Raw genomic sequence first — 26,979 nt, forward strand, 5'->3', positions numbered from 1 at the left:
ACTTCCATACAGGAATGAAGACAGCCACAACCATCTTAGTAGTGGCTCATCAACTATTTTTAGCAGCAGCAAGGGAGACACCCACCAGCAATGGGTCTGTTCCCTTTGACAAAGCGGATCTGAGCAGGGTCACTGTCCCAAAGACCCTTTGCCACCCAAACCACAAACCAGGTGAAGAGCTTTAAGTTGTTCCTGCTCCTGAATACACGGCATCTCTCCACGGTTACAGGACAGGTTGGAAGAGGGCCATGCAGCCCATTTAATTCACTTCACTTCCTCTTCCAGCTGCTCCACGCAGCCATGCTCTATTGGTCTTCTGAGAGCAATTGTATTTAAAGTGAAAAATGCCACGAGTCCGTGTTCATCCAGCACACGTTGGACGTGCTGCTCAAAGCCACTACAGAGTCACCAGCTCTGAGCTGCAGGCCAGGATCAGAGAAATCCCAGCCTCTGTGTAATTCCACCCAGCTTTTATTTATCCTCAGAGGTTTGAAAAGTTAAACACAAGCTCCCTCCCAACTGGTTCTGCATTTAGTACCGGTGCCAAGGAACAGACTAAACTCAACTGGCACCAAACGAGGAGCCTATTTTGCTTCTCTTTACTCATTCCTCCCTTTGAAGAGCTGCAGAAAGCCTTTCCCTCTACAACCAGAGGCACATATCAAGGAGAGCAAACAGCATCCTTACCACCAGGGCCCAGAGCTACCGCACGTGTGCGGCAGCCCCACAAACAGGTACCAACACGCCGCAGGCAGAACTGCCAAGGGGACAGAAGCACCCGCTGCTACAGACAGACACACGAGGGCGAAATCCAGCCACCCGTCTGGCGGGCGGTGCGATCCCGCGCTGCTGCTGGGACACCATCAGCCCTGCCACGGCACTGGGGGAAGAGGAAGAGTTTAGAAGCAGCTCAGGAGGTAACAGGGTGGCAAGGCAGGCACCTGCTTTGGGCTTTCAGCTCCTTCACCAGCTCTTCCACCTGCCCTGCAGAAAGGCAGCAATGATCACATGCACGCTTTTGGCTAAAACCACTAAGTGTGATCTTGAGATCATCCCGAGCCGGCTGGCACAGACCTACCTCCCAACGGCACCGTCGGTGCCACCGAGGTGCCGTCACAGTCTGTAAGCTCAGCTATCCCACGCAGCCAAGACCACGGGGCTACGAGCCACCAAGCACCTCGCAGCCCACCGTGAGAGCTCCACCTGCGTCTGTCAGGACAGATCAAACCTGCTGTCATCACCAACGCTCAGTTGCCACGATTAGCGGGAGGTAGGCACCTATGGAGGTTTCTCCAGCCTCACCTAAGGAGACCAATGACAAATGAATCAACGGTACATGCCACAGTTGCCCATTACTAGCCGGCAAATCATTTTTGCTACCCAGAGAGCCCCTTGAGTTTGACATTCTGCCCAAATTATCCTCCCACCACCAAAGAGAATACTGTATTACAGAGACTTTCATATTGGGAAAATATTTTAATATAGTAAACAAGTCAATTTACCTTTCACATGTTTTTAAATAAGTTTATGCTCATTGTTAAACAAAACTGTTTTTACTTAAACAATGGATAACAGCCTCTACTCCCAGCTGATCCTGTAAATAGTGAGGAATTTTGGACACCGATATCCTTCTATAGGTAACAGACTGGCATAAATAGCGCAGGAATTCAATGCGGGTTCAAAGGGAGAAGCTAGCCCTGGTGAGGAGGAAAACGAAGCCACGGGATTCCCTTTTGAGGAAGAACGGGGGAAAAAGAGAGACTGCAGTTCTGCCAGGTGAGAGCACGTCCTTCCCCCGCCGGCCCCCGCGCCGGGTCAGTCTCCAGCCTGAGCTCCCCGGGGCTCGTCCGCGCCGGGGGTCCCGGCGCCGCCTCCCCAGCGCCAAGCGCGGCCGGCGCGCAGGGGCGAGCGGGCGATGCCGCCGGGGGCAGCCGCGCTCCTCCGCCGAGCCCGGCCGCTGCATCCCCTCCTCCCGGCCGGGGCGCAGAGCCCCCCCCGGGGCGGCGCCGGCCTCCCGGGCCGAGGCGCGGCCGCTCTCCGCAGTCCGCCGGGCCCGTCCTCCCACCGGGCCGGGGGGTGAGCGCTGAGGCCGCCTCAGGGGCTCCCGCGCAGCCGGCGCAGCGCGGCGGCGCCCGCTTCGGCCCCGGGCGGCGGCGGCGGCGGCGACGCGTCCGGGCGGTGCGTGTCGGCGAGGCCGGGGTCGGGGCCCGTCCGCGGCGGCGCCGGCGGAGCCTCCTGCGTGGGTCCGGCGGGCGGCTGGCTGGCTGCAGGGCCCGGCGGCGGCGCGGCGCGGGGCTGCGAGGTGGCGGCGGCGGGGCCGGAGGAGCCGGAGCCGCCGCCGCCGCGCACCGGCTGCCAGATGAGGCTGTAGTAGACGGCGAGGACGATGGCGGCCAGCGAGACGGAGAGGACGTAGGCCAGCACGGTGGCCAGGCGCACCCACTTCTTGTTGGTCTTGGCCGCCATGCGCGCCTTCTTGTCCCCGGTGTAAGTGGCGGGCTTGCCCCGCTCCGCCCCCGCCTCCTTCTCCTTCATGGGGGCCCGGCCCTTGGCCCGCTGCTCCACCGACCCCTCCGTGGTGGGGCCCGGCCCGGCTCCGCCGACGCCGCCCGCCCGCCCGCCCGCCCGCCTCAGGACATGCCGCTGCCCGCGCCCGCCTCGCGCCGCTCCCGCGGCCCGCGCTGCTCCCGCCGCTCCGCCGGCCGCGGGCGGGGGCGAGGGGCGGGGCTTAACGGGGCAACGCCGCCCGGCGGGGCGGGGGTGGGGGCCGCCGGCTGTGGTTAAAGGGGCGATGGCCCCCGCGCTGTGTGGCTGCTGCGCGTGCGCGGCCTGCGGCGGGCTCCTGAGGGGGCGCGCGGCGGCTGTGGCGGGCTCCTGAGGGGGCGCGCGGCGGCCGTTGGAGTGTGTGAGGGGGACGGCGATGGCGCCCGCCGGAGCGGCCGCTGCCCGGCCGTGGGTCTGCCTTGCCCTGGAGGGGGGCCTGACCGAGCCCCCCCTGCCCTCCGCCGCCGCGCAGGGGTGGGTACGCGGGTGAGGGCTCTGCGGGCACCCCCGGGGCCTGCCGGGCGGGCGGCCCCCCCCCCGAGCCAGGCCGAAGCTAAGGCTTGCTTTGGGGGCTCCGTGAGGGTGGGGAAGGCTCCCGGCGGAGGCCTGGTGCAGGAGGAGGGCGTCAGGGAGCTCCCCTCTGCCTTCTCCACTCGACGGGAGTTTCTGCTCGGTGCCTCCCTCCCTGCCTGCAGGTATGTGATGCTCCCTGCAGCTTCTGTGGAGCTTGAGGGGTGCCCTGGCTAAACGATAACTTTTGGAGAGAGGCTGTTTTAGTTCCCTTCAAACTGGGCTGGTCCCAAACCTGTGGAGATAATCTAAAACTGTGTCCTTGCTGTTAGGGTTTGAATCAAGCTCATTCCCTACATGTTAGTCCCTCACAAAAGCATTATATTGGCTTAGTCAGAGGACAACTGAAACACTGTTCTAGGGTATGGATTAGCCTTTTTATTTTTTTTCTTTATGGTGCAAGATGTTTATTTTTGAGAATGATTTAGTTGCTACTTTTACAATTGTTTTCCTTTTTTCTCCCTCCCTTAAATCTTAGGCTGGTCAGGTGTGTTGCAGCAGTAAACCTCTTGTAAACAAGGAGTTGCAGTTCTGAAAGAGGCTAACAGCAGCTGGAGAAATGACTGTCACCCAGAAAGGCATCAGAGCGAGTGAGTTCTGAGTTAACACTAGCATTTTATTTTTACTCTTAATAGCAGGGAAAACGTGGAGGGTTGGGAGAGAGGGAAAACCTCTGAGTTTTTGCAGGAAGAAGTATGGAGTTTGCAGTCCTTGAGGAAGGCTGCTGGGGCAGAAGATATGTTAGGGAATAAAAAGGAGTAACATCAAAATAACTGTAATTCTTGATAAAAGGTGGAGCGTGTTGACTAAAAGCTCTGGCTGATTGTTCCTAGAAGGGCAAAGGAATTTTGGGAACTAAACTACTTTTGGGAGAGAGCAGCTATGCAGTCATGGGGTGTTCTGTATCCAGACCCTGCTCTTGCCTGGATGGAAGGGCTAAAGGGGGTGATGTTGTGCTGCCGGCTGCCTTTGGAGATCCTCTGCCTTTTGGCCTCAGCACAAGTCTTATCTGTGCTAATAAAAATCATGGTTATGCAATGTAGATATACCATGGCTGTGATTTCGCTGCCTGTTAAGGGCAGAGGGGACCCATGGCAGGGGGATTGGACTAGAGGATTTTTAAAGGTCCCTTCTAACCCAAGTGATTCTGTGATTCTACAGCTAATGACATGCTCTATCCTCATGAAATATTTAATTTTCATGAAATGTTGCTGTAACCCAGTGCCTAGGAAACATTTGTTAGTAGATATTATGACTCTTCTATGGGCTCCTTATTTTTCTTGCCCTCATTCATTACACCTGACTGCATTCTTGTTGAAGTCAAATTTCATACACCTGCGTAGCATGAGCTGCCCCCTCTTGTCTCTGTTGCCCTGATTTATTACACCTGACTGCATTCTTCCTGAAGTCACATTTTGTACACCTGAATAGCATGAGCTGATGGCGTCCTACTGACAAAGTTTTCCTGAGTCATAGAAAGACATCTTCTGTGTCCTGTAGATTCTGTGCACAAATTCCCTTGGGCTGTATATATTTAAGGTAGGTGGTATTTGTGGATTTGTAGCAATTCCTACAAAATGGATTTTCTACTAATTTTCCAGGCTGTTTTGATGATGGTTGCTCCAAGCCCTTCTCCCCTTGCTTCTCATATTTCATTCAGCAGCTCTCTGCTGCTCCACCTTTTCTTTGCATTTCAAAGAAAAATTCTATACCTTGATTAGGAGTTCAGCACACCTTTCTTCTGCTGTATGTATGTTGCTCTGAGCTGTTTATTTTGAGGTCAGACTTTTTGGTTTCTGTGCTACAGAGTACTTTAAGATTGACTTTGGACCTTTTTTGTCTAGCATAATTTCTTGATCTTCAGCTTGTTTTTAATGAGTCCTCTCAGCTGCTGGTCTGTACTCACATTCTTGCTGGCCTTTGTCTTCCTGCTATTGAATGCTGTGAAGAGGGGCAGAGGCAGAGACTCACTGGGCTGCTCTGTGTCCACTCATGGTTCTTCAAATGATCTGTGTAGAAATTGGTTAATTCCAAGCCTTTATGCTGTCTGTGATCTCTTTTGTTGCCACTGGTAGAATTAATCATTGCCTCTGGCAAAAGGATGATTAACTACCACCTCCCACAAGTCCTTTCCCTATGTTCTTCCTTAATTCCAGTTCTGGAATTTTGGGGAGAGGATTGATGAGTACAGGCAGTTCCTCTAGGGCTGAATGAGGCCTTGACAGCTTTTGCCTGATGCTTGTCTGGTCTGTGGTGTCTTCCTGCATTTTAAGTCTGTCCTTGGAGATGCTACGTCCTCCTTTATTGCTTAACTCAGTGCTGTTGTAGTGTCTAGAAGTTGGTAGACGAAAATAAGAGCCCCAGTGTTGCTATATTATGTTGAGTTTGATAAAGGATGTTTAAAACAGTGAGCAGGTTGATAGAGGGAATAGGCACGGCAGGTAACAGTGAGGAGGTAGGTATCAGTATAATAAAAAGCAGTTATAGCTGCATGTCTTAGTCCTATGTCCCCAAAATTGGTTTCCCCTCTCCTGGGAAGGAAACCAGTCCTTAATCTCTGTGCAAATGATTGCTGCTCTTTCACAGGTGCTGCTTTTTTTTCTCTGCTCACCAAAACTCTTTATAAATCCAACAGTTAATAACACTTCTTTTCCATCAGCGGGCGTCTTGGCAGCCTGGATTGGCTGAGGACATGCAGTGCAGTCCCAGAAGCAGCCCCAGCAAAGGCAGTGAGTGTGGTGGGGTTGAGATCCCACTGCACCTCGTGTCACTTGAGTGTCAACTCTACGAGCAAGTAAAGCTGCTCCAGCTAGAAGATGTGGCAATAGATAATTCAGCATGAGTTACACTCCTTCCTGTCTTCCCAGCTCTCTTGGTCCCTTCATTCCTTGGGACTACAGCTCTGTAGTTATCTTAAAACTGAACTGTGTCATTCTAGAGGCATTCTACCTTCAGCCTAGCATCTTCATCTCCCCATTGCGCTTGTTCATTGCTTATTCAGGCTGCAGTGTGTCTCCTGGCTGCACTGCAGACCTGCCCTTCATAGAAGACAACAATTATACCACATTTTTAAAGAAATTCAGTGTTCTCGAGGCTCTCCTCTCTATGCCAAGCCCTCTGCTGTCTCATCTCAATAAGACAAGACTTGTGTTCATTAAATACTAATCTTGTTGGCTGTTGCTGCAGTCAGGTGTAAGCTTTTCTTTTTACTGTGAATGAATAAATGGGCGTGAGTTTCTCTCCAGGTCCTTTTGTTCAAGTGCAGGCAGCTGCCAGAAGGCGTGTGCCTTCTGGTCCTAAACTTAGTTCCTTGCTAACAGCCATCTCTAAAGGCAAATGAGAGCCAGGAAGCCAGAGCTGCAATAACAATATTTTCTTTTTGTCTCTGGGTTTTAGCACCACGCTGTGTGTTGAGCAGGCTGCTGTGGTGTAGAATCAGAGCTCGGAGGTCTTGCAAAGTCAGTGAATGTGTCAGGCCCTAGACAAAGCTTGCAAATGGGTCTTCTCTCACAGTTTTGCCTAAAGAACACAAAAGAGATCGATTGCCCAAGAGAAACGGGAGTCAAGGCACATGGTGCACCCTGGGACTGGGCCCGCCAACAAAGGCGAGCTGTATGGCCCTTGAACATCTAGCCTTTCTGCCATGACAATCCAAACTGTTACTCTTTGGGGTCCTGTTGTTTATAAGGTTCTCCAATTTTTGACTTCTATTGCCTGAGGGTCCACTAGGAAACTTATTTCCTTAGGAGCATGCTACTTACTGCCTTACACATGTGTTTATTTGGAAACCCAAGTGCTGAGGCAGATTGTTGAAGATTTGGTGTCCCACCTACCCAACTGAACAGCATTGCTTGGATTCCGCTGCTACCTGTTGCAAGGGGATGTTTGTTTGCTCTTCAAGGGCTGCTGAAGGATGTAGCTAAATAAACTTGTATTACTGATTTCCAGTGTTCAGTCATTGGATAGTATCTAGTGCTTCAGGACAGAAAAGGTTTAATTAAGAGAAGGTTATTGGCTTAAGATATTACCTCTGTTATGGACCTTGCTTCTGAGAATAGTGAAGCACTGGACTGGATTGGATTGCCTGGGAGGTGGCTGAGTCTCCACTGCTACCAGAGACCTGAACTCTGGCCCTGGGTTTTGTTCTCGGTGCCTGCCTCTGGCAGTGTGACTTCCACAGGCACATTATAGACTTCACAAAGAATTGTAACTTTTTTTATTGGCTGTGTGTTGCTTTTTAAACTTTATACTGTCTCCTTGGTCACACTTGTGAGCTGGGGAGGGGAGAGATTGATGAAGTCTTTCTACCTGCCTCCTAATGCTTAAAGGATGGAAGAGGTATGTTTAAATTCACCTGTCTTTCTTGGCTGAAGTCCTTGAGCAAATACTTTGCTAGGCTTGAGCTTTCTGTCACAGAAGATGTCTTTGCTCTTGACAGGGGACAATCTCTCGTGCTCTGCTGAGCGCTCTCCTAGAGGAAGGATGCCTTGTTTCACACTGTTGTTCCAGTCTCCCGTTTGGAGCCTGCAGGGAATCAGACTCTGTTCTCTGGCATTTTCCTCTCACACTTTGAGATCTCCTCTGTCTTAATGTGGGAAGGTGCTGTCTCCCTTGTTAATCCTATAACAGATCGGGGGAGGTTGGGGATGTTCTTTTAATTCCTCCAGCTTCTGATTTAGCTGTGGTGAGTGAAATTTGTATAACACAGTCTTGCACTGACTTGGAAAGGGATCTGCAGAGGTTATAGAGTGGGTGGGGAAGATAAAGTGATGCTGAATTTGAGATATAACAGCAAGAGGTCTGGTTTGGCTCAGGATAGAGGCCTTGGGCAAAAAACTGGTAGCTCAGGGTAGTGATGCATCAGCAGCTTCAACCTTGTATCATCAATTTGGTGAGGCCCATTTTGAGATGTTTTTTATCCTGTGAACCATCTGCACTGTATGAAGAGTACGTCCAACTTGCAGGAGAGCCTTGCCCAGTGAATGTTTCCTTGGGGGAAAAATGCTTGAGAGTGAAAAGTATGTCTGAAAAGGATTTATTGTTTTGTTTTCAATGTTTAGGAACTCCTGTAAGTAGACAATGGCTCCTGGGATACACCTTGAGCCTTCTCTGTTCCCACCAGTACACCCAGCCTTGTATTTGTCAGTGTAGCTCATGAACGTGCTCCTGCCTTTGGCCATTCATACACCATTAATGCCACAGAGTGACCTAGTAAGAGACCTTCCTTGTGCTCTAGTAGTAATTTCTGTTCCATTTGCTGCTCTTTCCTATTCCCATGTTTATCTGACTGTTCAAAAAAAGAATGGCTGGCGTTGCATGCAGTGTTAAATGTTTCCTAGAGAGTTCTTGTCTAAGAATGTGTAGTCATTTTGTGTGTTGTTTGTTCCTGGTTGTTCGATAATGTGATGAAATAAAAAATAATTTTCCAAGATCTAATTTTTGACCTCTAGAAAGACAGGAGATGATTTAAAATATACTGCACCGATTGCACTCATCAGGGCTAGAAAAACTATGTGAAAAGCACAACTAACAATAAACAAGGTAAAAAGCTGGGCAGTTTAGAAATATGCAGAAAGCCATCAGAGTGCTGTGGGCATACCATACTCTGCTGCATGTTCCTGCCCAGTGAACAGGTAATTATGGATCTAACAATGTCTCTGTGGTTGGTCAGATTGGTTTTGGGGGTTTGTTTTTTTGGTTGTGTTTGGTTTGTTTTTTACACAAGACCTCACTGCTTTTATGGTATTGTGGCATCTGTGGCCACTTGTCTTTCTGTGCCATAGTCCACTGCCCTCTGACTTTTGCAGATCAGGTTGAAGAGTCATGCTGCCAGCTGTCATGAATCCTTGGCCTGTGTGGTTTGGGCTCAAAGTAGGACACAAAATATGCTCTGGCACACACACTCAGCAGTTCTCTCCAGGGGTGGTGAGAAAATATTGGCCTTTGTGGTCCTAATGGGGTCATTAATCCTTTCAGGATCCCCAGGGCTCAGAGGGCAGGATAGAAAAGAGCAGCAGGATGGACTCGGTTTTGCTTAGCTGTGCATTTATTACTGGTGTTCGAAGGCAATGCTGAAGGCTGTGCAATATCCTGGCTGTTCACGAGAGGACAGTATTACACACAGCAACGTGTAATTATACTGGGACAATGCTGGAAGAGATTTCTTGTGTGCTAGGAATAGGTTGGGGTTACAAAATAATTTGGTAGAACGTGGGAGCCATCCAGTCAAGGTGGTTTAATAGTGTGGCTTAAATCACTGTCTACAGACCCTATGCTGTGAAATCTCTGCAGGGTAATGCTGACTACCGTGCTTCTCCCTGCACTTTGTGGGAGGTGAAGGCTGGACAGAGAGGTGAGGAAGAGTCTCTAGGGGAAAAAAAAAAAAAAGAAAAAAGAAAAAAAAAGGGAAAGTTTTACATATCACAACTCTTGGGGTGGGTGGGATGCACCGTGGTGAAGGTAAGGGATGAAAGCAGAGGAGGCACGGGGCCCTGGACAGAGGGGTATAGGATGAGTATACACTGGGTGATGGGCCTTGCAGGAGAGAGAAAATAAAGGGCGGTTGGAATAAATACTGCTGCAAGTCCTGCTTCTGCCTGCTCTGATATCAGAGCTTTCAGCAGAGGGCAGGACTGTTGCTTTATTCTATCACTGTTCCATCAGCTGTCTCGTCATGCAAGGGACAGAAGCTCCCACACAGAGCAAGGAGTGTGAAATTAAAGATAAGGAGGCTGGGTTATGCAAAAGGAAGTGAGCTTTGGCTTTTTGACCATCTTTATGCAAGTGGGGAGCCTGGCAGTTGGTGTTGTGCAGTGCTGTGCAGCCTCTCAGGACAGCTGCTGGCTTGGTCGTTGCTCTTTATGGCTTGTTTTTTTTTTTTTTAAAATTTACCCTTTATCCTTGAGTGACAAGGAAGTAATGCTGTGGCAGGATTTGTGCTTACATTAGGGTTGTTGGTGAGACAAAGCTGTTGAATATCCAGGTCTGACAGAACACAGGACAGAGCAGCCTTTCTGTGGGGCCCTGGTTCTGGCAGGAAGCAGATGTGGCTCACGAAGTGATGGTGATAACTCTGGTAAATACCAGCCAGGCCACTGGAACCAGTAGCTGTGACTGCCTGATCTCACCTGCAGTCCCTCTGCTCTTGGCAGTAGCAGGTGGCAGAGCTCATCCCACCTTTAACTTCTTCACTGCTGTGATCTCCAAGGCTTCCTTCAGTGCTGTCTGTGTTGCAGAGGGTGGGAGGACTGCCGCAATTCTGAGCCAGATGGATGCTCTTTATCCTCCTCACAGCTGTTCCCTGAGTTAAAGTTAAGCAGCCCTGAAACTGCTCTGACCTTGCAGAAGGGATCAGGTGAGAGCAGAGAAAACTTTCACTCCTCACTGCAGCCTCCTGTGCTCTCATGGCCTTTCTCTATACGTACCTGGGCCTCAGGGTCTGTTCCTAAGCTGCTTACAAGATGACCACAGAGAACAAAACCTGCCCAGCAGTGCCTGGCGTTTCACTGGCATTTATGGCAAGTCACTGGAGTCCCTGAGCGCTTCCAGCTCAGCCTTTGGGCTCTGGGCAGACCCTGTCGTCTGCTGCTTTGCTGCTTGGGCACAGCAGCATCCTCTGAGTGAGGGGGTCCTGGTGGTGGTGTCTTGGCTGGGCCTGGAGTACCCCAGTGTTCCCTCAGCTGGCTGCTGAGGAGCGTGTGTCACTGACACATGTACAAAGGAAGCTTAATACCACGAGTGTGGCTTGGTTATGAGACAGCTATGGGTAAGCCACTTCAGTTTGCTGCCCTAATAAAACAGAGCTAACAGCTTTAGCTTGGCTGGCCAATTTTTGGAAAGTACAGTGCCTTGCAAAATATGTTAGTAAATGCAGAAAACTCAGTGGTAGATGGAAATGTAGAAGCTTTCTTATTCCCAGTTTGTCAGGCAGATAAACGCTTGAAAGAAACATACGAAGGCTGTTAGGTTTGTTCAGGGTTCTCTGTTTCTGCGGCAGGCATCTCTCTGATAATTGCTGCCATCTTTATTTTTTAGAGCTAGAGCTCTTGCTACAGGTCCCCTTAGTCTCTCCTGCCTCATACCACTAACATTGAGATGCCCTTAGGATCCCTTCAGTCAGCCTTCCCCCAGCCGCCCAATCTGCTTTAAAGTGCTGGCCTTAAAACTGGGTAACTCAGAGGTGGGAAGGAAGCAGCACAACCATGCAGCTGGCTCCCTTTGCAGTGGGAGTTCCTTTATCCACCCTTCGCAGAGAATCTGTGTTCTGTTGCAGTATCTTGTCCCTCTTGAGCAATGACAAGTGTCACGCGTTGGCTTTCGCAGAAGACGCCAAGGATAAAATCCCACCGTGTGGCTGGGAATCCTGTTACAGCAAGTCCAGCACAGTTGTCTCCATTTCTGTTAGGTGCAGGGCTCGGCCTTTTTGACTAAAACTAGCCTTGCCCACGTCAGCCTGTTCCATGAGCCACTTGTTCTAGTTAGCCAGGGCACCTCTGCCAACAGCAGCTCCTTTTCTCCTCTGCTGTCCACGCACAATTCCTTTGTTCCAAGGTCAGGAGCAGGGACTTGGTTTTGCCCTGTTTGCCATTAACCTTCTGTTCTGCTTTCTGTCACTTCCCTGCACCTTCATCATCATAATCCCCACCTTGCACATCTCCCGGTCTGTGTTCCCAGAGCATCTGCGGTAGACCCAGGTGAAATCTGAAGGCTGTTGCAGTTCCTAGGGACTCTTGGGAATGTTTTATTTCATCTGTCTGTGGAATTCCATCTGCTCTGCTGGTCTGTCTCACTTTTCTGGTTGACATTCAGAAGAAACCATAAAAGAAAGGGAAAAAAGTTAGACTGGACAGTGCAGCCCGTGGCCCCAGAAATGGAGTCTGTACAGAGCCCAGAATAAGTTTATTTTACGTGATATTTGGCCCATCGCATGAAGGGGGCAGTCTGCTTTGTAGCCGAAGCCTGAGCTGTTCCGTAACCACATCTGCTGAAATAGTTTGAGCGTCGGCTGGCGATGCCTGCGCTTCGTCAAAGAGAACATTTAAGGAAGTTCAGTTGCGGAAGCGCTACGAACCGTGCGCTTCACAAGCACAGCTCCAAGGAGCGGGTCCCTCCTGGCGGGACGGCGTGCGTGCATGACTGCCCACGCGGGCACCTCAGCCCGTCGCAAGCGTTCCTCTAGGTGACCTTGGGCTGAGCTCCGTGTGCTGGCTTGGAGAGCGGTTGATTTACAATGCAAATTCATCGGTCCTCGCCCGCCTGCCCCTCCTAAATTTGGCTGGGATAGAAGAGGCTGTTTGCTTTCTGATGCCAACAGTGGCAATGGCAGAGAGCCCTGCCATGTGAGAGGCAGAGATAGAGGAGAGGGGGCCGAGGAGGAGCAAACTGTGCGGCTGCTGTTGCTTCTGGGAGCTGAGGAGCAGATCCACGGGACAGAATGTCAATGCTCACCCCCGTCCTGCAGCCCCCGGAGGTGAAGGACTATCTGTCCAAGGGTGAGCGCTTCATCAAGTGGGATGATGTGAGTACCAGGGTTTTTGCTTTGCTAGATTGTATGAGTGGGGCAGGGCAGGTACGGTGTTTTGGTTGGGGTTTGTGGGGAGGCTGGGAGCGTGTGTTCAGTGAGGGGATGGGACGCTGTGTGTCCTACCCGAGAGCAGCGATGTCTGCATAGGGAGAGGGAACGGAGAGGAACAGGAGAGCTGAGGGCTAAAAACACAGGGCATGTGTGTTAAGGGTTGGTGATGTGCCTTCTGCACCTCTTGTTATTGCAGAGGATGGAGGTGAATGGAGTGTGCCACTGGGTCTGTGTGTGCAGCTGCTCTGGTGCAGGACCCCGGGGTGCTGTCTCTGTGAACCAGCCCTCGGGAAGGCATCACTGCTGGGAGCCTCCTTGGGCTGAGGCACACGCTGCACTCGGGCGTGTGCGGAGGAGCGTGAGGGGTAGGATTTACTCCAGAGCTGAGTGGACTCTCTGTGCTTTGCAGATAGGAAATCGGGCTCCAAGTTGCTTCCTCTTATGGCCCTGTTGCTGGAGTGGATCAGGGGGTGAGCCGTGTCCTCCCACGCCTGCCCGGCTCGTGGAACTGTGAGCTACCAAGCGCGCAGCGGCCGAGCAGCGAGGGGCCTGTGCTTTCACAGCGCCGGAGCCTCAGAGGGTGCTGCAAAAAGCTGCTCCTCTCTCCAGCTCAGTGTCCTCTTGTATCTTCAAAACACCTGGTGTGCAGTCCCCGTTTGCCTTTTGTTGTGAGGGGAAGAAAGTGTGGAACAGCAGAGAAGTTACTTTGAATGTAATAGTCTCCCTCCTCACTTCCCAAGAAGGCAAAAGAGTATTTCCCCTAATACCCACAGACCTGAGAAGGGGACAGCAGCTGCCCATCCGTTTTGTCTGGAGTATGAATTGTCTGCTCTTGACCATGAATGTTTGCTAAGAGGGGGCAGGCCAGGTTATGATTATTCACCAAGATCTGGGGGAAACATTTGATATGGTACTGCGTTAGAAGGAGCCTCGAGCAGCAATGCAGGAGGGATTAGTGCTTACTTTTGTGGGCGTAAAGCTGGAGCAGAGTTTTAGGTCCCAAGGCAGCGTGTGCGGGGGAGGTAGCTCGCTTGTGTGCAGCGTAAGCAGGGGTGGTCCAGCAGCACGGAGAAATGAGAAAGCTGTGTAAGATACAGCTGACAGAAAGGATGGGTGCTGAGGAATGCAGGTTGGAATATCACTGGGCAGCTGTTCCAGTTCAGTATAGCTGTACACGGACAGGAGATGACACCAGGGTACGGTGGGAAGCACAGCCTTCCCTTTCTTTCCAATGAGGCCAACTGCCTGCAGAACGCACTTGTGGCTGCTCTGAATTTGAACAGGGATTTGGTTTCTGAGAATAAAACAGTAGCTGAACTTGTCTAAAATTGCTGCTGACTTCCTATGCTCAGTCCTTGGGGGCCACTTTCCCAAAAACCTGAAGCTGTTAAGTACTTCACTGGGAATTCCTGGGGTAATTAGGCTACCTTGAAACTCAAGGTGAGTCAAGCTGGGCTTCCAAGATGTTTATTTGCTGCTGCAACCATAGGAGTTAGGGAGCTCAAGTCCTGTGTGGATTTTCCCTGAAGGTTTACAGATTTGTAAACATTCCTAAAAAGTTCCCTCTAATTACTGAGTAGTTTACAGACTTGACCTCCAACAATAACAAAAGCCTTCTCCATGAGTGGGCTGCTCTGGTTGTGTTGCTCCATCTCATCATGCTTTCCCACTCCACAGTTAAGAGCAGGCTGCAAAGGGTGATGGCAGGAGCTCCCAGCTGCAGGATTGCTGCTCTGTGGAGGTCATGGTCTTGTGGGGGTTTTGGGTTTCACTCTTTGAATTGACCTGGCTGTGCTGTTGGTGACAGTTTCAAACTCCTTCCAGGATGTCTGAGGCAAAGGAATGAATGTAGATCAGACTGGCTCCTTACATCGCTCTGTATGGTTTGGGACTGGACCGGAGCCTTCAGTCAGCAGTTCCCTGAGAAAACCAAACCCACACTTTTCTGTAGTGCCTTCACCTTGTCCAGCATTTGTAATGTATTCTCTAGAGGAGAGTGCAGGAGGATCTCAGAGAGGCAGGACTGTTCTGACCTGTCCCACTGAGTTAGCTGCAACATCTTGGAGTAAGGAGCAGCTCTGCTGTGCTTGTGTCCTGGTTTTGCAGGGATAAAATGTATAGAATCCCTTTTGTGTTACATTTTGTTTCAGTGTGTGGCCAGCTGTGGGCTGGTGATCAGGGCCCTGAGCAGTGCAAGGCAGGGCAGCTGCCCCAGGCTGCCCACAGGGGTATTCTGTAACATTAATGTCAGGGTCACTATGAATGGGAAAGCTGCTGGGGATGGGGGGGCTTTTTGCTCTGCTCTCCCCTCCCTCTTCCTCTCTTCTTCTCAGTGGTTACTATCCCTGGAGGGACTTGCCACCACTTTGTGAGCTAAGTGTAATTTTGTGTCTTTGTATTAGTATTGATATAGGTTCTCTTATTTTATTAAATCTGTTTAAATTTCAACCCTGGAGTCTCCGTCCTTTTCCCAATTCCCTTTCTCGGCTGGGGAGGGGTCTTGGGTGACAGAACAACTGGTTATGGTTTAGCCCGGGGTGGGGGCTAAATGGAGACAGCTTTGTTTAGCATCCAGCAAGCGGGGGCTGCCAAGCAGACTGAAGAGGTTAAGTCCTACTACATGGATGATAGTTATTTCAAGAACCACTTGGGAACCCTTTCAAAACCTCAGGTTAGGGCACAATGTAGTAGCTGACCTCTTAAGCGGAGCAGATGCGTGTGGATTTGGCTCTACACTGGGTCTTAGCCCTCATAGTAGAAGCAAAAATGTTTCCATCTCTTAAAGATAATGGAGTACAGGATTTTACCAGACAATGTGTGCTTTGTGCCCTGGAGTTGAACCCCCCAGTGTGAGCAGAAGCCAGTTTGGCTGCCAGACTATCTTCTGTAGAATCCACCATTTCCTTAGTTGCCAGGAGCCACCCTGTAGGAGAGTCTACCTGCACCCCATGACCATCCATGGTCCCTAGTACAGCGTGAGAAAGACAGTAGGGACTAAAAGTAGAACATACAGTGCACTGTGGCACAGGCAGTTTACTGTAGTGAAGCTGGAAATGAAGGTCCCTGCAAATACAGATACACTCTGGAGTGAAGTATGAGTTCAATAACAAACTGAAGAACCTAAGGCCAAGTGACAAATACAACTTCCAAATTCCATGACTGGTTTCATCTCAGTAGCTGGGCATTTCAGCTTCCTGAATTGAATTTGAAGCCTGTGTAGAAATGGCTGATAGGCCTCACAGTCCTGCCTTCTGTGGCACCAGAGGTCAAGTGCAGTGAGGAGTCATCCAGACTGAATGAGCAAATGGGCTGGGACCCAAGCGGAGGCACCAAGCGTGTCCTTATCTCTGTCTCCAAAGAGCTCGTGCTAATTCATCTCTTAGCACAGGCTGGCATTTGAAATGGGAATGGATGTTGTCTTGAAAATGTCTGTGAAGTTGCCTCTAACTGAAAACGCAGCAGCAGTGTAATTACTCAGAGGCAAAGCACACAACCTGCCAGCAGCCTGTGTCTCCTTTGCAGTGTGTGCCTGCCTTCTGGTCTGGAGGGCCTCCCTCTTGTATGGGTTCAGATCAGCCCCAATTAATTTCATTTAATTTTGGGCCTGTAGCGTGGGTGTTTAAATAGCTGCTTCTTTTTATAGTTTGGGTAGAGCTAGTCCATGGAGTTTAAGAATCACCACCTAAAGCAGATGATCTGCTGTATTAGATGGACCCCTCCTTGGACTCTTTGTGACTAGGCCCTGTTCTAGATAAAGACAGCCCAGATAACTAACGTGAGCACCTAGATGGCAGATGCCACAGATGAACGCTAGCTGTGCTTGGCCTAGGCTGCTTCTGGAGCTTGTAGAACAAAGTAGGTGCCTTGGAGGGAAGCCAGCTCACATGAAATGATTGTCTCTACAGGTACTTTCTTCTCTTAATTCACTGTACAGAAAGCTCCAAGAGAGTTGTTCTAGCTAAATGCATAGTGTTAGGCAAGACTCAGGCTTCAGCAGAAACCAGCTTCCATAGCCTCACAGTGTTACTCTGGAGATGTACTAAAGTCATCTGGTTCATTTCCATAAATCAGAGGGTGATTCACCTCACTGGGTCTATATTTGAACTGGGAACATTACGTCCCATGATGGGTTCTCCAAGTCACGTAGGGTGCTAACCTTTCTTCTGTGTTTTTTTGTCAGGAAACAGCAAGTGCTTCTCCTGTGATTCTTCGAGTGGATCCAAAGGGCTTTTACTTATACTGGACTGATCAGAATAAGGTCAGTGCTAAGACTTCACAGCTTGGTCTCCAAAGAGCCAGTTCAAGTTTGTGTGAGCTTATAACACCAGAAGTGCTCGACTTCTGCACTCAGGAGCAAACTACCACGCTCATTCCACTGAGCAGGGATCCCCCCGCAAAGGCCCTGGGAGTCTCATGCTTATACAATGGCAGAATTATCTGTCTTCAGAGTTCCAGAAAAGAGCAGGAAATTAAGCTGTGAACATGCCAGAGAGATGAGCGTGCCTTTTTGTGCTGGTCACGCTGGCATCTTGTACCTGCAAAGTTCATTAGATGGGGTTTTAGAAATTTTAATTTAAAAAAAAAAAAAGTAGTGACCGTAGTGATGTAGAGACTACATCAAGTCTGGAGAGTGAGCTGTGTTCCTCTTGGGCCAGGTGGTGTGTGCATGCTGCCGGAGGTAAACCACGGGATGCTGGCTGCTGGAGGGGAGAGAGGGGCAACACATTTAGGAAAGAGAATTTGGTTCCTCCCTGATGAGTAGCAGGGAGGGGTGGAGAGATCTGGCTGGCTGGAGGTGGAAGGCTGGGCTTACTTCTGCTTTCCAGAGCAGAGCTGTGGTTCAGCTCTGCTTCCTCCTCGTGACCTACATGCTGAAGAGCCGTGGTAGATAAAGAGACAGAGACAATAGTCCTGCAGAGCGCCCTGGCCAGGCGATCTGATGTGTTTCGGTGAGCTCTGCCTTCTCAGAAGATTGTGCCCCAGTGCCAGTGGGGGCAAGGCACTGCCACACAGCCATGTCCTGAGAACAGTGTCACGAGGTTGGGGGCTGTCACATCCTTCTAGAAGATGTGCTCTCCTTTCAGCCGTCTCTGTCACTCTCATTCCTCTTTCAAGGTCTGCTCCTGGTGGTAGAATTTTTGCTGTAAGGGTTCCAGCCAGACAGCAGGAAGAAGGGGTAGCACTGGAGGAGGTGCACAAAATGGGGCAAGGGGAGGTGTTGTCACCCATCAAAAGTGAGATATTTTGCTGGGTTAGTGGTATGAGGGATCTAATTACCTGGGAAAGGGGCTGGGATAAGGAAGCAGGGCTGACATGAGGAAACCCATGCTGAGCAGGGGGTCTCCTATTCCTGGGAAATACCATTAATTAGCACCTAAAATAAACTGTAAACAAAATTGAGAGCCATGGTGGAGCAACAGCCTGTTTTGCATCCTTGGGGGAGCACTTGTCTGGCATCTTTCCTGTTCTCTGAGGGAACCTGCAGACAGCGTGAGCTAGCGAGAAGGGTGGTGGGCAAATGGTGGCTGTCAGAGGGAGCTGGGGCAGGCTTGTGAAGGTCATGTGCAGGCTGGCATGAGCACAGCGACCAGGGGCAAGAGATGGGCTGATAAAGAGCGTGGTGTGGTATGGTCAAGAGTTTCTATGTTGAATCTTTGATTGACTCTTCTTAAGATCTGCTTGTCATGAAGAGCAAGGAAGAAAAACTGTACTGCTTTTGTGCTAGGGATTCAGAAGGGAGTGGGGCTAGGAGTGAAATTTCCATCCCTCTTGACAATAAAATGGGGATACAGCCAGAAGGCATGGTATCTACATTGCTCTGTATTGTGATCTTGGAAAATAGTATTATCTGCTGCAACAAGTGTAATTTGTTCTCCAGATCCGTGGTGAGCAGACAAATTAGTAACAGAGGAAGGAAATTCAGGTTGGATATTAAAAGAACAAACAAAATAAACATGACAGCTAGCCAGTAGTGAGGACGTGGAGTGGGCTGCCTAGGGAAGGTTGTGGAATGTCCTCCATGGGAATGGCTTCAGAACAGATTAGGTGAAGGTCTGCTGGGAGTGAGCAGGGAAGAGGCTGGGCTGTAACTGGGGTAGGGTTTCCCCATATAAACTTGCATGCATGTCGTATGCTCCCTCTCCTGGTAATCCACACCGAGCCTTGGGCCTTGCTTGGAAGAGGACGGTGCTGGAGACCACCACTGCCTGCCAGCTTGGCACATCAGCAGCTGATGGTCCCCTGCCTGGCTGTTCCTGGTGGGAGGGCTCCTTCCCAGTGACAGGCACTGGCCGAGACCTGCTTTGCAGCTTCTGGGGGCTCTGTAGTGGATTGCTTTCCTTACTCCTTTGTCTTTCATCTTCCTTGTCCTTATTCTGTTGTAGGAAATGGAAATTTTGGATATAACCAGCATCCGAGATACCAGAGTGGGGCGATTTGCCAAAATCCCCAAGGTGAGTGTGTAGCTTCATTCCTGGGGGTGGTTTATGTGGGAAGGGCCAGGCTGCCTGGGGCTTTGGTGTAAGCTGAGGCAGTTCACCCTGGCTTTCTGCTACAGGAAGGTGGAGAGGAGCTTGTCTCCTTACATCACAACTATGTAAATATAGAAAAGCCATCTTTACTTTTGTCCCTCAACTCCCCAGGGGTCCTCTGTGCACCCAAAGGAATGGCATGTCCAGACTGTGGTAGATGAGCTTGTTGGAAAGAATATGCCAGAAAGCCAGGAAAACAACAATTCCCCTGGCGAGTGCCTTCCCAAGGAGCTGCCTTCCCTTGTGCACAGCGGCTGTGTTTCCCCCCTGCCATGCATCTGGCTGCCTTTAGTCTTGGCCTGGCCTTTCTGTTCACTGAGCTGCACTGGGACGTCCTGCAGGAGACTTGGGATGTTTCTGTGTCCTGCAGGAGACTTGGGATGTTTCTGTGTCCTGCAGGAGACTTGGGATGTTTCTGTGTTGAGTCACCAGAGCTGCTCTCTCGTGCAAAGATGCACAGGCTGGGTCAGGGCAGCTACAAACCTGTAGTTACAGTGGGATTCCAACACAGTGTATGGAGGGTTTTTTTTTTTACCTTCAAAGGGAAGAAAATGTAGTTTCAGAAAAAAATAGTGTTTCTTTTTGGGTTTTTTCCCAAATAATTTTAACTTGCTTGCTTGCAGCGGGGCAGAGTAAGGAAAGCACACAATTATGGCTTGGTTCTTGCTTTCAGTTATACTTGAAGCTTCCTGCAGCAAAGTTGTCCTTGTTAGGACTTTTTTCTGGGTCTGTTACTTGTTTGTTTTTAACTTTTCCATGTATGGAAAAGGCAAGCAGAAAACTGAAGTAAAGCTAGAATGTGAAAAGAAAACAAAGGAGTAAAGATAATGGCTGCACGTGGTAACATGGGTGATTGTCTAATGCAAAAGGGAAAGATTTTGCAATATATACTGAGAGACTCGAGCAGCTTCTTTGCGTAAGTATTATGGCTGTTTTCTTAATACTGCTCTGAAAAATGTCTCTCAGAGCTCCCCGAGACTCAGTTTCTCAAAAGACCATAATGAAGTGGGTGCTAAAAGCTCAGCAGAGCTCAACAACAGTACCCATCTTGCACAATTCTTAAAAATCGGAATTCCTTCTGAGAAACTGCATTTCTTCTTGGAAATTCATTAGAATGAAACATATTTGAGTTTTCAACGAGCCTAAAACTTTGTCTGCAACTTTTTTTGTGGGAAAAATGTTTGGGAAAAAGCTCTCAGAAGTTTGTTTTGTTGTTTTTTTTTTTTTTGTTTGAGACAATAAAATATTTGGACCTGGTAGATCTAGGTGCTCCACTCCAGACAGAATACAGTAAGGAAAAGGCCAACTTAAAGGAGAGCCATGAGATACTGTTTTTTAGGATGTTAAACTTCTGGAATAATCTGTTTAAAAACTGAATTCAGCTTATAAATTGGTGGTGTAAGTACTGAGGCAATAGGTGGATGGCTTCTGGGGGCAGCAGCCAAGCTGGAGAAAAATGTCCTAGATTTTAGCAATTAGTTAAGGAAGACTAATTGGAGACTACCAGGAGAAACAGGCCAACACAAGTGCAGTGTCAGAGTTACCTCTAGACAGAAGGAATTTCTACTCAAACAGCATCTAATGAGCCCCTGCTCACAAACAGGGGATTGCCCTGGAAACAAGACCAACCCCAGTTTAAGAGTAATTCATGGTACGCTTTTGGGATGACCACATCCTGCATCCAGGGAAAAACTAAAATGGTCTTTTAAAATAGATTTTTAATAAAAGCACAAAAGTTTGTTAAAAGAAATTGATGAGCAGTGCCAGGGTAGCAAAGAGCAAAAGCAGAGGGGGAGGCAGGGGCTGTTCTGTAATTAGCTCTAAATCTGTTCAGTAAAACTGGGAAGTGGCCTGTGTGATTCCATCGTAGGCAAAGGCTCTTAAAGAACGGACTAAGAGGGGACATCTTTGTGTGGGAAAATTACTGCTGGAGAGTAAGAAAAAGGTCTCTTGAGAGGGGAGAGAGACCCAGCAGACCCCCAGGAAGATCAGTGCTTGGGCCTGAGACATACTGTGTGCTCATGTGGGATCTGCAGAAGAGGTGTATAGAGGCAAGACACAGTTTACCAATGGTACTGAAAAATGAGGGCTGATGTGTAGAAAGACCTTGACTTGCTGATTGACTGGATGATCTAATAAGTGATAAAATCTAGGACAGATAAAAATCAGACAATGCACACAGAAAAAACAAACCCCAACCGTCTGTAATAATAAGCTCTGAGCTGACTATTGCTGCTCAGAAACAAGATCTTGAGGGTATGGTAAATGCATAAAAATATCAACTCAGTGTTCAGTAGTATTTGCTCAGGAAAGTAAGTTGTATGTTAGGAATTGTAAGGAAAGAAACAGGAAATCATGCTACTGTGTACAGCCTGAATGCACCCATGTTTGTGCAGTTTTAGTGTGCTCATCTCGAATGAGACAAAGAACTGGAAAAGGCAGAGAAAAGCAGCAAGATTAATAAAAGTATGGAATGGCTGCGGTAGGAAGAGCATCTGAGTAGGCAGGGACCATAGTCTGGCAAAAAATAATGAGGGGGATGTGGAGGAGTATTGTGGAGTGCTATAAAATCAGGGGTGGAATGGAGAAGGTGAGCACGAGCGGTTACTCAGTGTTTCTTCCAGTGTGAGAGCTCCACATCAAGTGGAATTTTCCAAAGGCAGGTTCAGCACAAGCAGAAGGAGGTGCTGCTGTTTCGCACCTTGTGTCGCTGCGCAGGGATGCCTTCCTGCACGAGTCATGGAAATGAGAGCGAGTTTAAGAAGTCAGGACAAGAAGGAAATACCCTTTGAGGGTTATTAAATACAAGGTAACGCCTCTGGTTTAGGAAGTTGCTGAGTTGTAAATTGCTGGAAGCTGCAGAAATGTGTCAGGGAAGTGTCACTGCGTTTGCCCTGGTCTTACGCTTTTCCCCAGGCATCTGGAGGGGTCTGTGGTCTGACCCGGTGTAGCTGTTGTACTCCAGCCATTGGAATAGGCCAGAGACTGTATTTTACAGTCCTGGGAATTGGCTACAGCTCATTTTTTTACAAGCAACAAAACAAAGGTCAAGCACCAAGTGATTTATTAAGTATTCTGACCAGGCAGAAGTGATGCCCTTGATGACGACCTCTGCTGTGAAAATCCCAAGTGCTTTTTGAATTCTGCATTTCGTAGAGACCTATTTAAAAGAAGTCCCCTTTTTATTTCAGGGAATTTTCTGGCATTTCTATGACAACATATAGTAAAATGCACCTCCACCTTTCTGTTATGGGATGATAGGAGGTGTCGTGTGGGAACTGAAATGGCTGTTGAACCAAAATGCTGGGAGAGATGTGCTGTCCAGTCCTGGAAATTTCTTATTTACACATGGCTGTACTATCCCTGCTGCAGGGCTTGTGTGAAGCCCTCAGTTGTGTATGCAGTTGGCTTTCCTCAGAACAGAATTTGCTGTAAGGAATGCAGAAAGCAGTGAACACTTCTTGATGTGAATCACCACACCCCCCACACAGGGCAGCTGCGTCTGGTGCATCATTACAAAAAGATAAATATGAAAAACTGGTGTGACAAAGCAACCAAAGATCTGTTGGAGGTGAAGGGCAGAAGCAAGTAAAAGGGTGCTGTCTCCTGTTACAAAATAATGGCTTGGAAGGGTTGTGGGATAGAACTGCTGAAATCAGTACAAATGGTTGTTTCATTGGCTAAAAGTGGGGGAGAGGGGGCTAAGGGATGATATTTAAGCAAGGGCAACAAGATCCCAAGGGGAAGAAGATCACAGCTGTTGGAAGAGCTTTGGATGTACCAATAACAAATCAAGCATCCTCTTCCCCTCCTCTCCCCTTCCTTGCAAGTGATGCTGTAGTAAATCCCCAGCCTCTGTGAGGCAAAGCTTGTGATCTGGTTTTCCTACTGAATTGTGGCTGAAGGAATTCACAAGGAAGGGAAGTGCTTTACTGAGAGCAGCTGCCCTGCTGCTTCCCTCTGCAAGGGGCTGAGCACTTTCTGGCTGGGGTTCAAGCTGCACCAGGGTGGAACATGCCCTGTGCTTTTCAGACCCATGTAGGTGAGATGAGTGGCTGTACTGTGGATGCTGGGAGTTACCTCCTTCCAGTAACACTTTCCCTGCTGCTGCTAAGCACGAGGTTGGGGGTTTTTCTTTGTAACCTCTTTACACACGGCAAGAAGAATAACACCAAAGCGCCCATGCAGAAAACCACTTCTGAAGAGACCTGCTGTCATACACGCTCCCTCCCCAGTACAGGTCCCAGCAAGCTGGGGGCAGGGGCTGGTGGTCTCCTTGCCCACACTGCAGGTGTTTAGGGAGTAGGTGGTCAGCCTGTAGTGCCCAGCGGAGTAAGTGTGGCCTTGAAAAAGCGACTAGTCACTAAGGGCTGGGAGCAATAGGAGCCACTTCCACATGAGAAGGGCCACTGAAGGAAGTGATTTTGGAACTGAACCTGCCCGAAGGTGAGGGACAGCCGTGCTCCCTTGGAGCAAACCCCTTCCTCCCTGCCTGCCCCCTCCCCAGCCCTCACCTCCTGCCATGGGAGCGCATGAGCACGCACACAGCCCTCAGGCTGCCCCTCACCTCTTCTATGCACGTGCAGGTCTCCCTTCCTCACTCCCTTTGCTTTATTTTCTCTGAGTGCTGCTCAGTGTTCTGCAGGGTTTTTCTTCATGGAATTTTTTTCTTTGAGAGACAGAGCAGAGTGAACTTTGGCACACGTTCAAGAGTAATAAAGATAAGAATTAGGGACTTTGAACATAAATGAGACAAGATAAAAAGCTATTGAATGTAGTTCAGCAGCATGCCAGAGCAGATCAAGATGTTATTTACAATGCAATTCTGTGTTTGCCTTTGAGTAACAAGGAACAATAACGGCTGCTCCGTTTTGTTTTTTTCTAATGCACCAAGATCCCAGAACACTGACAGAATGTAATAATTAGGACCAAAATACATGATGTTTTAGGCCAGACTGCTGGGCTGTTGGCTTCATCTTGGGTTTTGTGTAGACATTTCAGCAGGCATTGACTTTGCAACAAGCATAATTTTTCATAAAACCAGAAACTGTATTTTCTGTCATGATTATAAAACAGTTTCATCCTCTATGCATTTTGTTGTTATTGAAGCCAGAGATGCAGACTCTGAACTGAACATGTACAAGGGCGAAAATTATCCCAAGGTATTTCACACATAATATTTTGAGATGATAAAGAAGGAGTGAGTAGTGTTTAGGAACCACCAAGTCAGGGAGCACTCGCATTGCACTGGGAGCTGAGCAGGGGGCTGGGCTGTGGCCCAGGAACAGGGGGTTGGGTGGTCACTCCTTCTGCCGCATCGCAGGGGGAGGGTGGCATCGCCTCGATGGGCATGAGCACGGGGGGGACTGAACCAAGTCTGATGTTCAGGCCTCCAAATCAAGGAGGATTCACAAGAAGCCATATGGAGACAAAGTGATGTGTGCACGTGCAGGAGAAAAGCACGTAGAAGCCTGTGGCTTGCTCAGGATTTATAAATAGTGGAGCAGGGGCTGAGCAAGGAAACAGTCACATCTGAATAATGGCCTTTTGCCATGCTGGGCCCTCTTCTGCCCCTTCCATCTGAGCTCTTAGAGCACGGGGACAGCAGTTACTGAGGATGCACAGTCTGCATCTCTCCCACACAGTCTGTTCCTGCTCGGTTCCAAATGCCGCGGGTTATTTTGTGCCATGTGAATCTGGGTGCTGCGGCATTTTCCGGTTCCTTTAGATAAGACAGCAATGAGAGCTGAGAGTGCTTCATCTGTGTGGGTTTTTTTCTGCCTCATCTCACCGAGCTGCTTGGCGCAGAGACAGGCTGGCTCCGCAGCAGTGGGGCTCAGTGCTGAACGCTGTCATGGAGCAGTGCTGCCAACGAGGACGGGAGTGGTACCTGCAGAGCCAAAGGCATTTGAGTAATCTGGTGCTTCCTTTCCCTTCTGGCAACCAAACAAGACTTCTCCAAAAGAGAAGACCTGTCAAGCCCTGTCTTCTAATACCACAAGCACTATGTCATGTTTCATGAAGGTACAAAGCTGTCAGTGTAGTGGGTGCCTGCAGCCGTGGCGAATCCCAGCCATCACTTGACTGTGTCCCGTTTCAAGCAGAGAAAGGCCTGTCTCTCTGTCTCTCTTGCATTAGGCCTGGCTCTTTGTTTATATTTGCATAAGAATTTGCTTTTCTCTGGACTAGGAATCTGCTTTGTACAGGTGAGGATTTTAGGGAAATCAGGAGGGTGGGAAGTGAAGGGAAAGCTGAATCTGTATTTCAGCCCCGCTGCCCGTGGGTTGTTTTCTGTTTGCTTGGTCTTTCTTTAAGTGGATTTGCTCAGCATGTTTCCCTTCTGGTTTGCATGGCTAATATGGTTGTCTTGCTTTTCACGTGGTAATTCCTATTTTTCCTTTATGGCCACCTGCAACGTGACACTAAGGAATTAGTAGCAAAGCTGCAGCACCAAGGTGCTAAAGGAGCACAGATCATGGACGAGCTGCGGCATCACCTTGGTGCTCCCTGCCTGTCTTCGTTCAGTGTTACACCGACATCACTGCGTTCATCCCGGGAGGGAGAGGATCCCCACACAAAGCAGGCAGCCCAGAGCGAGCGAGGGACTCGCTCAAGGCCAGGCAGGAAATCAGTTGCTGGGAGAACATGACTCAATTTAGATCCCTGACAAGATCATCCCTTCCTCTCCCCGCTGCAGTTTACTTCTCATAAAGTGAAGCCTTCGCTGAGGTGTTAGGAGGTGTCGTAAGTTGATGCTGATAAAGGACACGGCGTATAAAAAGCAGCACAGGCCAAGGCTGACCGTGAACGACAGCTCTGAGGAGTGATCAGACATCAGGCCGTTACCAGACACGGCGTGTGTCGGGTTTGTCTGGCAGAGCACGGCTAGATAAAGGCAGCAGCTCTGATGCAGCGTTCAGCTTGCTGGGGACATAGCGTGAAGAGACCCGTCCGCTGGAGAGCAGAGAGAGCAGCTTGCAGAGAAGGAAGGGCTGGGAGGAGCCCGTTTGTAACAAATACAGGAAATGAGCTCAGCATAAACCACAAGTTCTCTATTGTCTTAGCTCCGTGTAATCTACAGCCCTAGAGGTAAGGAAGCTGAACGAACGCCAGAGGGTTTGCAAGATGAAGTTAAATTTGAAGTTAAAATCCGAACGCTTTGCCACTTGTAATGAAAAGTTCAGCTCCATCGAGAAGTGGCTGTGAGTGCAGAAAGGAGGTGTGGGGGTGTGGGTGCTGCTCACTTCTGCAAAGGGAAATTGCTCATAAAGCACAAATGAGGCATTTTAGAAATTCCCTAATAGTTAGAAATCAGGGAAACCTTCTGGTGGCTGACTGCCTCCCCCTTCTTGCCCTCCAGATGCTCTTGGATTATGCAGTTGTCAGTTACCCCTGCGGAGAGTTGCTTTTCTGAAGTGAGAGACGGTAGTCAGGTGATCTTGAGTTATAATCCAGCCCATCCTGGTTTGCCTGTTTGCTTACAGATGTCTCAAAATTGCGGATGCTCCAGAAACGTGGGAAAATGCAGCGGAAAAAATCTGCAGAGTCCCTTATAAAATATATATGCAGCTCTGTGTGTGACGTGGTGCAGACACATAGAACGCCTGGAGCTGAGCTGGTTTGGAGCTTCTGCTCTTACAGTCCAAATGTAAAGAGAAAATTCTGGGGCAGAAATGGAATTGCTTCCATTGGAATCGTCATGGGATGCAAACAGGTGGTTGAGTGTCAGGGATTTTAGTTGGTTTGGGCTAAACTGAGGGC

The 26,979-nt window shown here is 49.4% G+C and overlaps 2 protein-coding genes across 6 annotated transcripts in view; one reads left to right on the forward strand and one right to left on the reverse strand.

The window, feature by feature from the left end:
- Positions 1-1,456: 1,456 nt before the first annotated feature.
- On the reverse strand, positions 1,457-2,697 carry INAFM2 (InaF motif containing 2). The gene has a single exon (XM_068397833.1). The coding sequence runs from the start codon at positions 2,533-2,535 to the stop codon at positions 2,095-2,097; it is 441 nt and encodes a 146-aa protein (XP_068253934.1). The 5' UTR covers positions 2,536-2,697; the 3' UTR covers positions 1,457-2,094.
- Positions 2,698-2,952: 255 nt separating this feature from the next.
- PLCB2 (phospholipase C beta 2) overlaps positions 2,953-26,979 on the forward strand; it is a 54,020-nt gene continuing 29,993 nt past the window's right edge. For 4 of the 5 annotated variants that reach the window (XR_011047922.1, XM_068397689.1, XM_068397690.1 and 1 more), the window contains exons 1-3: positions 12,184-12,631; positions 16,869-16,946; positions 19,072-19,140. Coding sequence is in view for 4 of the 5 variants with exons in the window: in XM_068397689.1 (XP_068253790.1) it covers positions 12,548-12,631; positions 16,869-16,946; positions 19,072-19,140 (231 nt within the window). In the remaining variant the exon portion in view is untranslated. Of the gene's footprint in view, positions 3,240-3,592; positions 3,705-12,183; positions 12,632-16,868; positions 16,947-19,071; positions 19,141-26,979 lie in introns of those variants that run through there. The other variant, XM_068397691.1, reaches the window with a different exon arrangement.

Source organism: Nyctibius grandis, chromosome 4 (assembly GCF_013368605.1).
Source record: "Nyctibius grandis isolate bNycGra1 chromosome 4, bNycGra1.pri, whole genome shotgun sequence".
In the NCBI taxonomy this organism is placed as follows: Eukaryota; Metazoa; Chordata; class Aves; order Nyctibiiformes; family Nyctibiidae; genus Nyctibius; species Nyctibius grandis.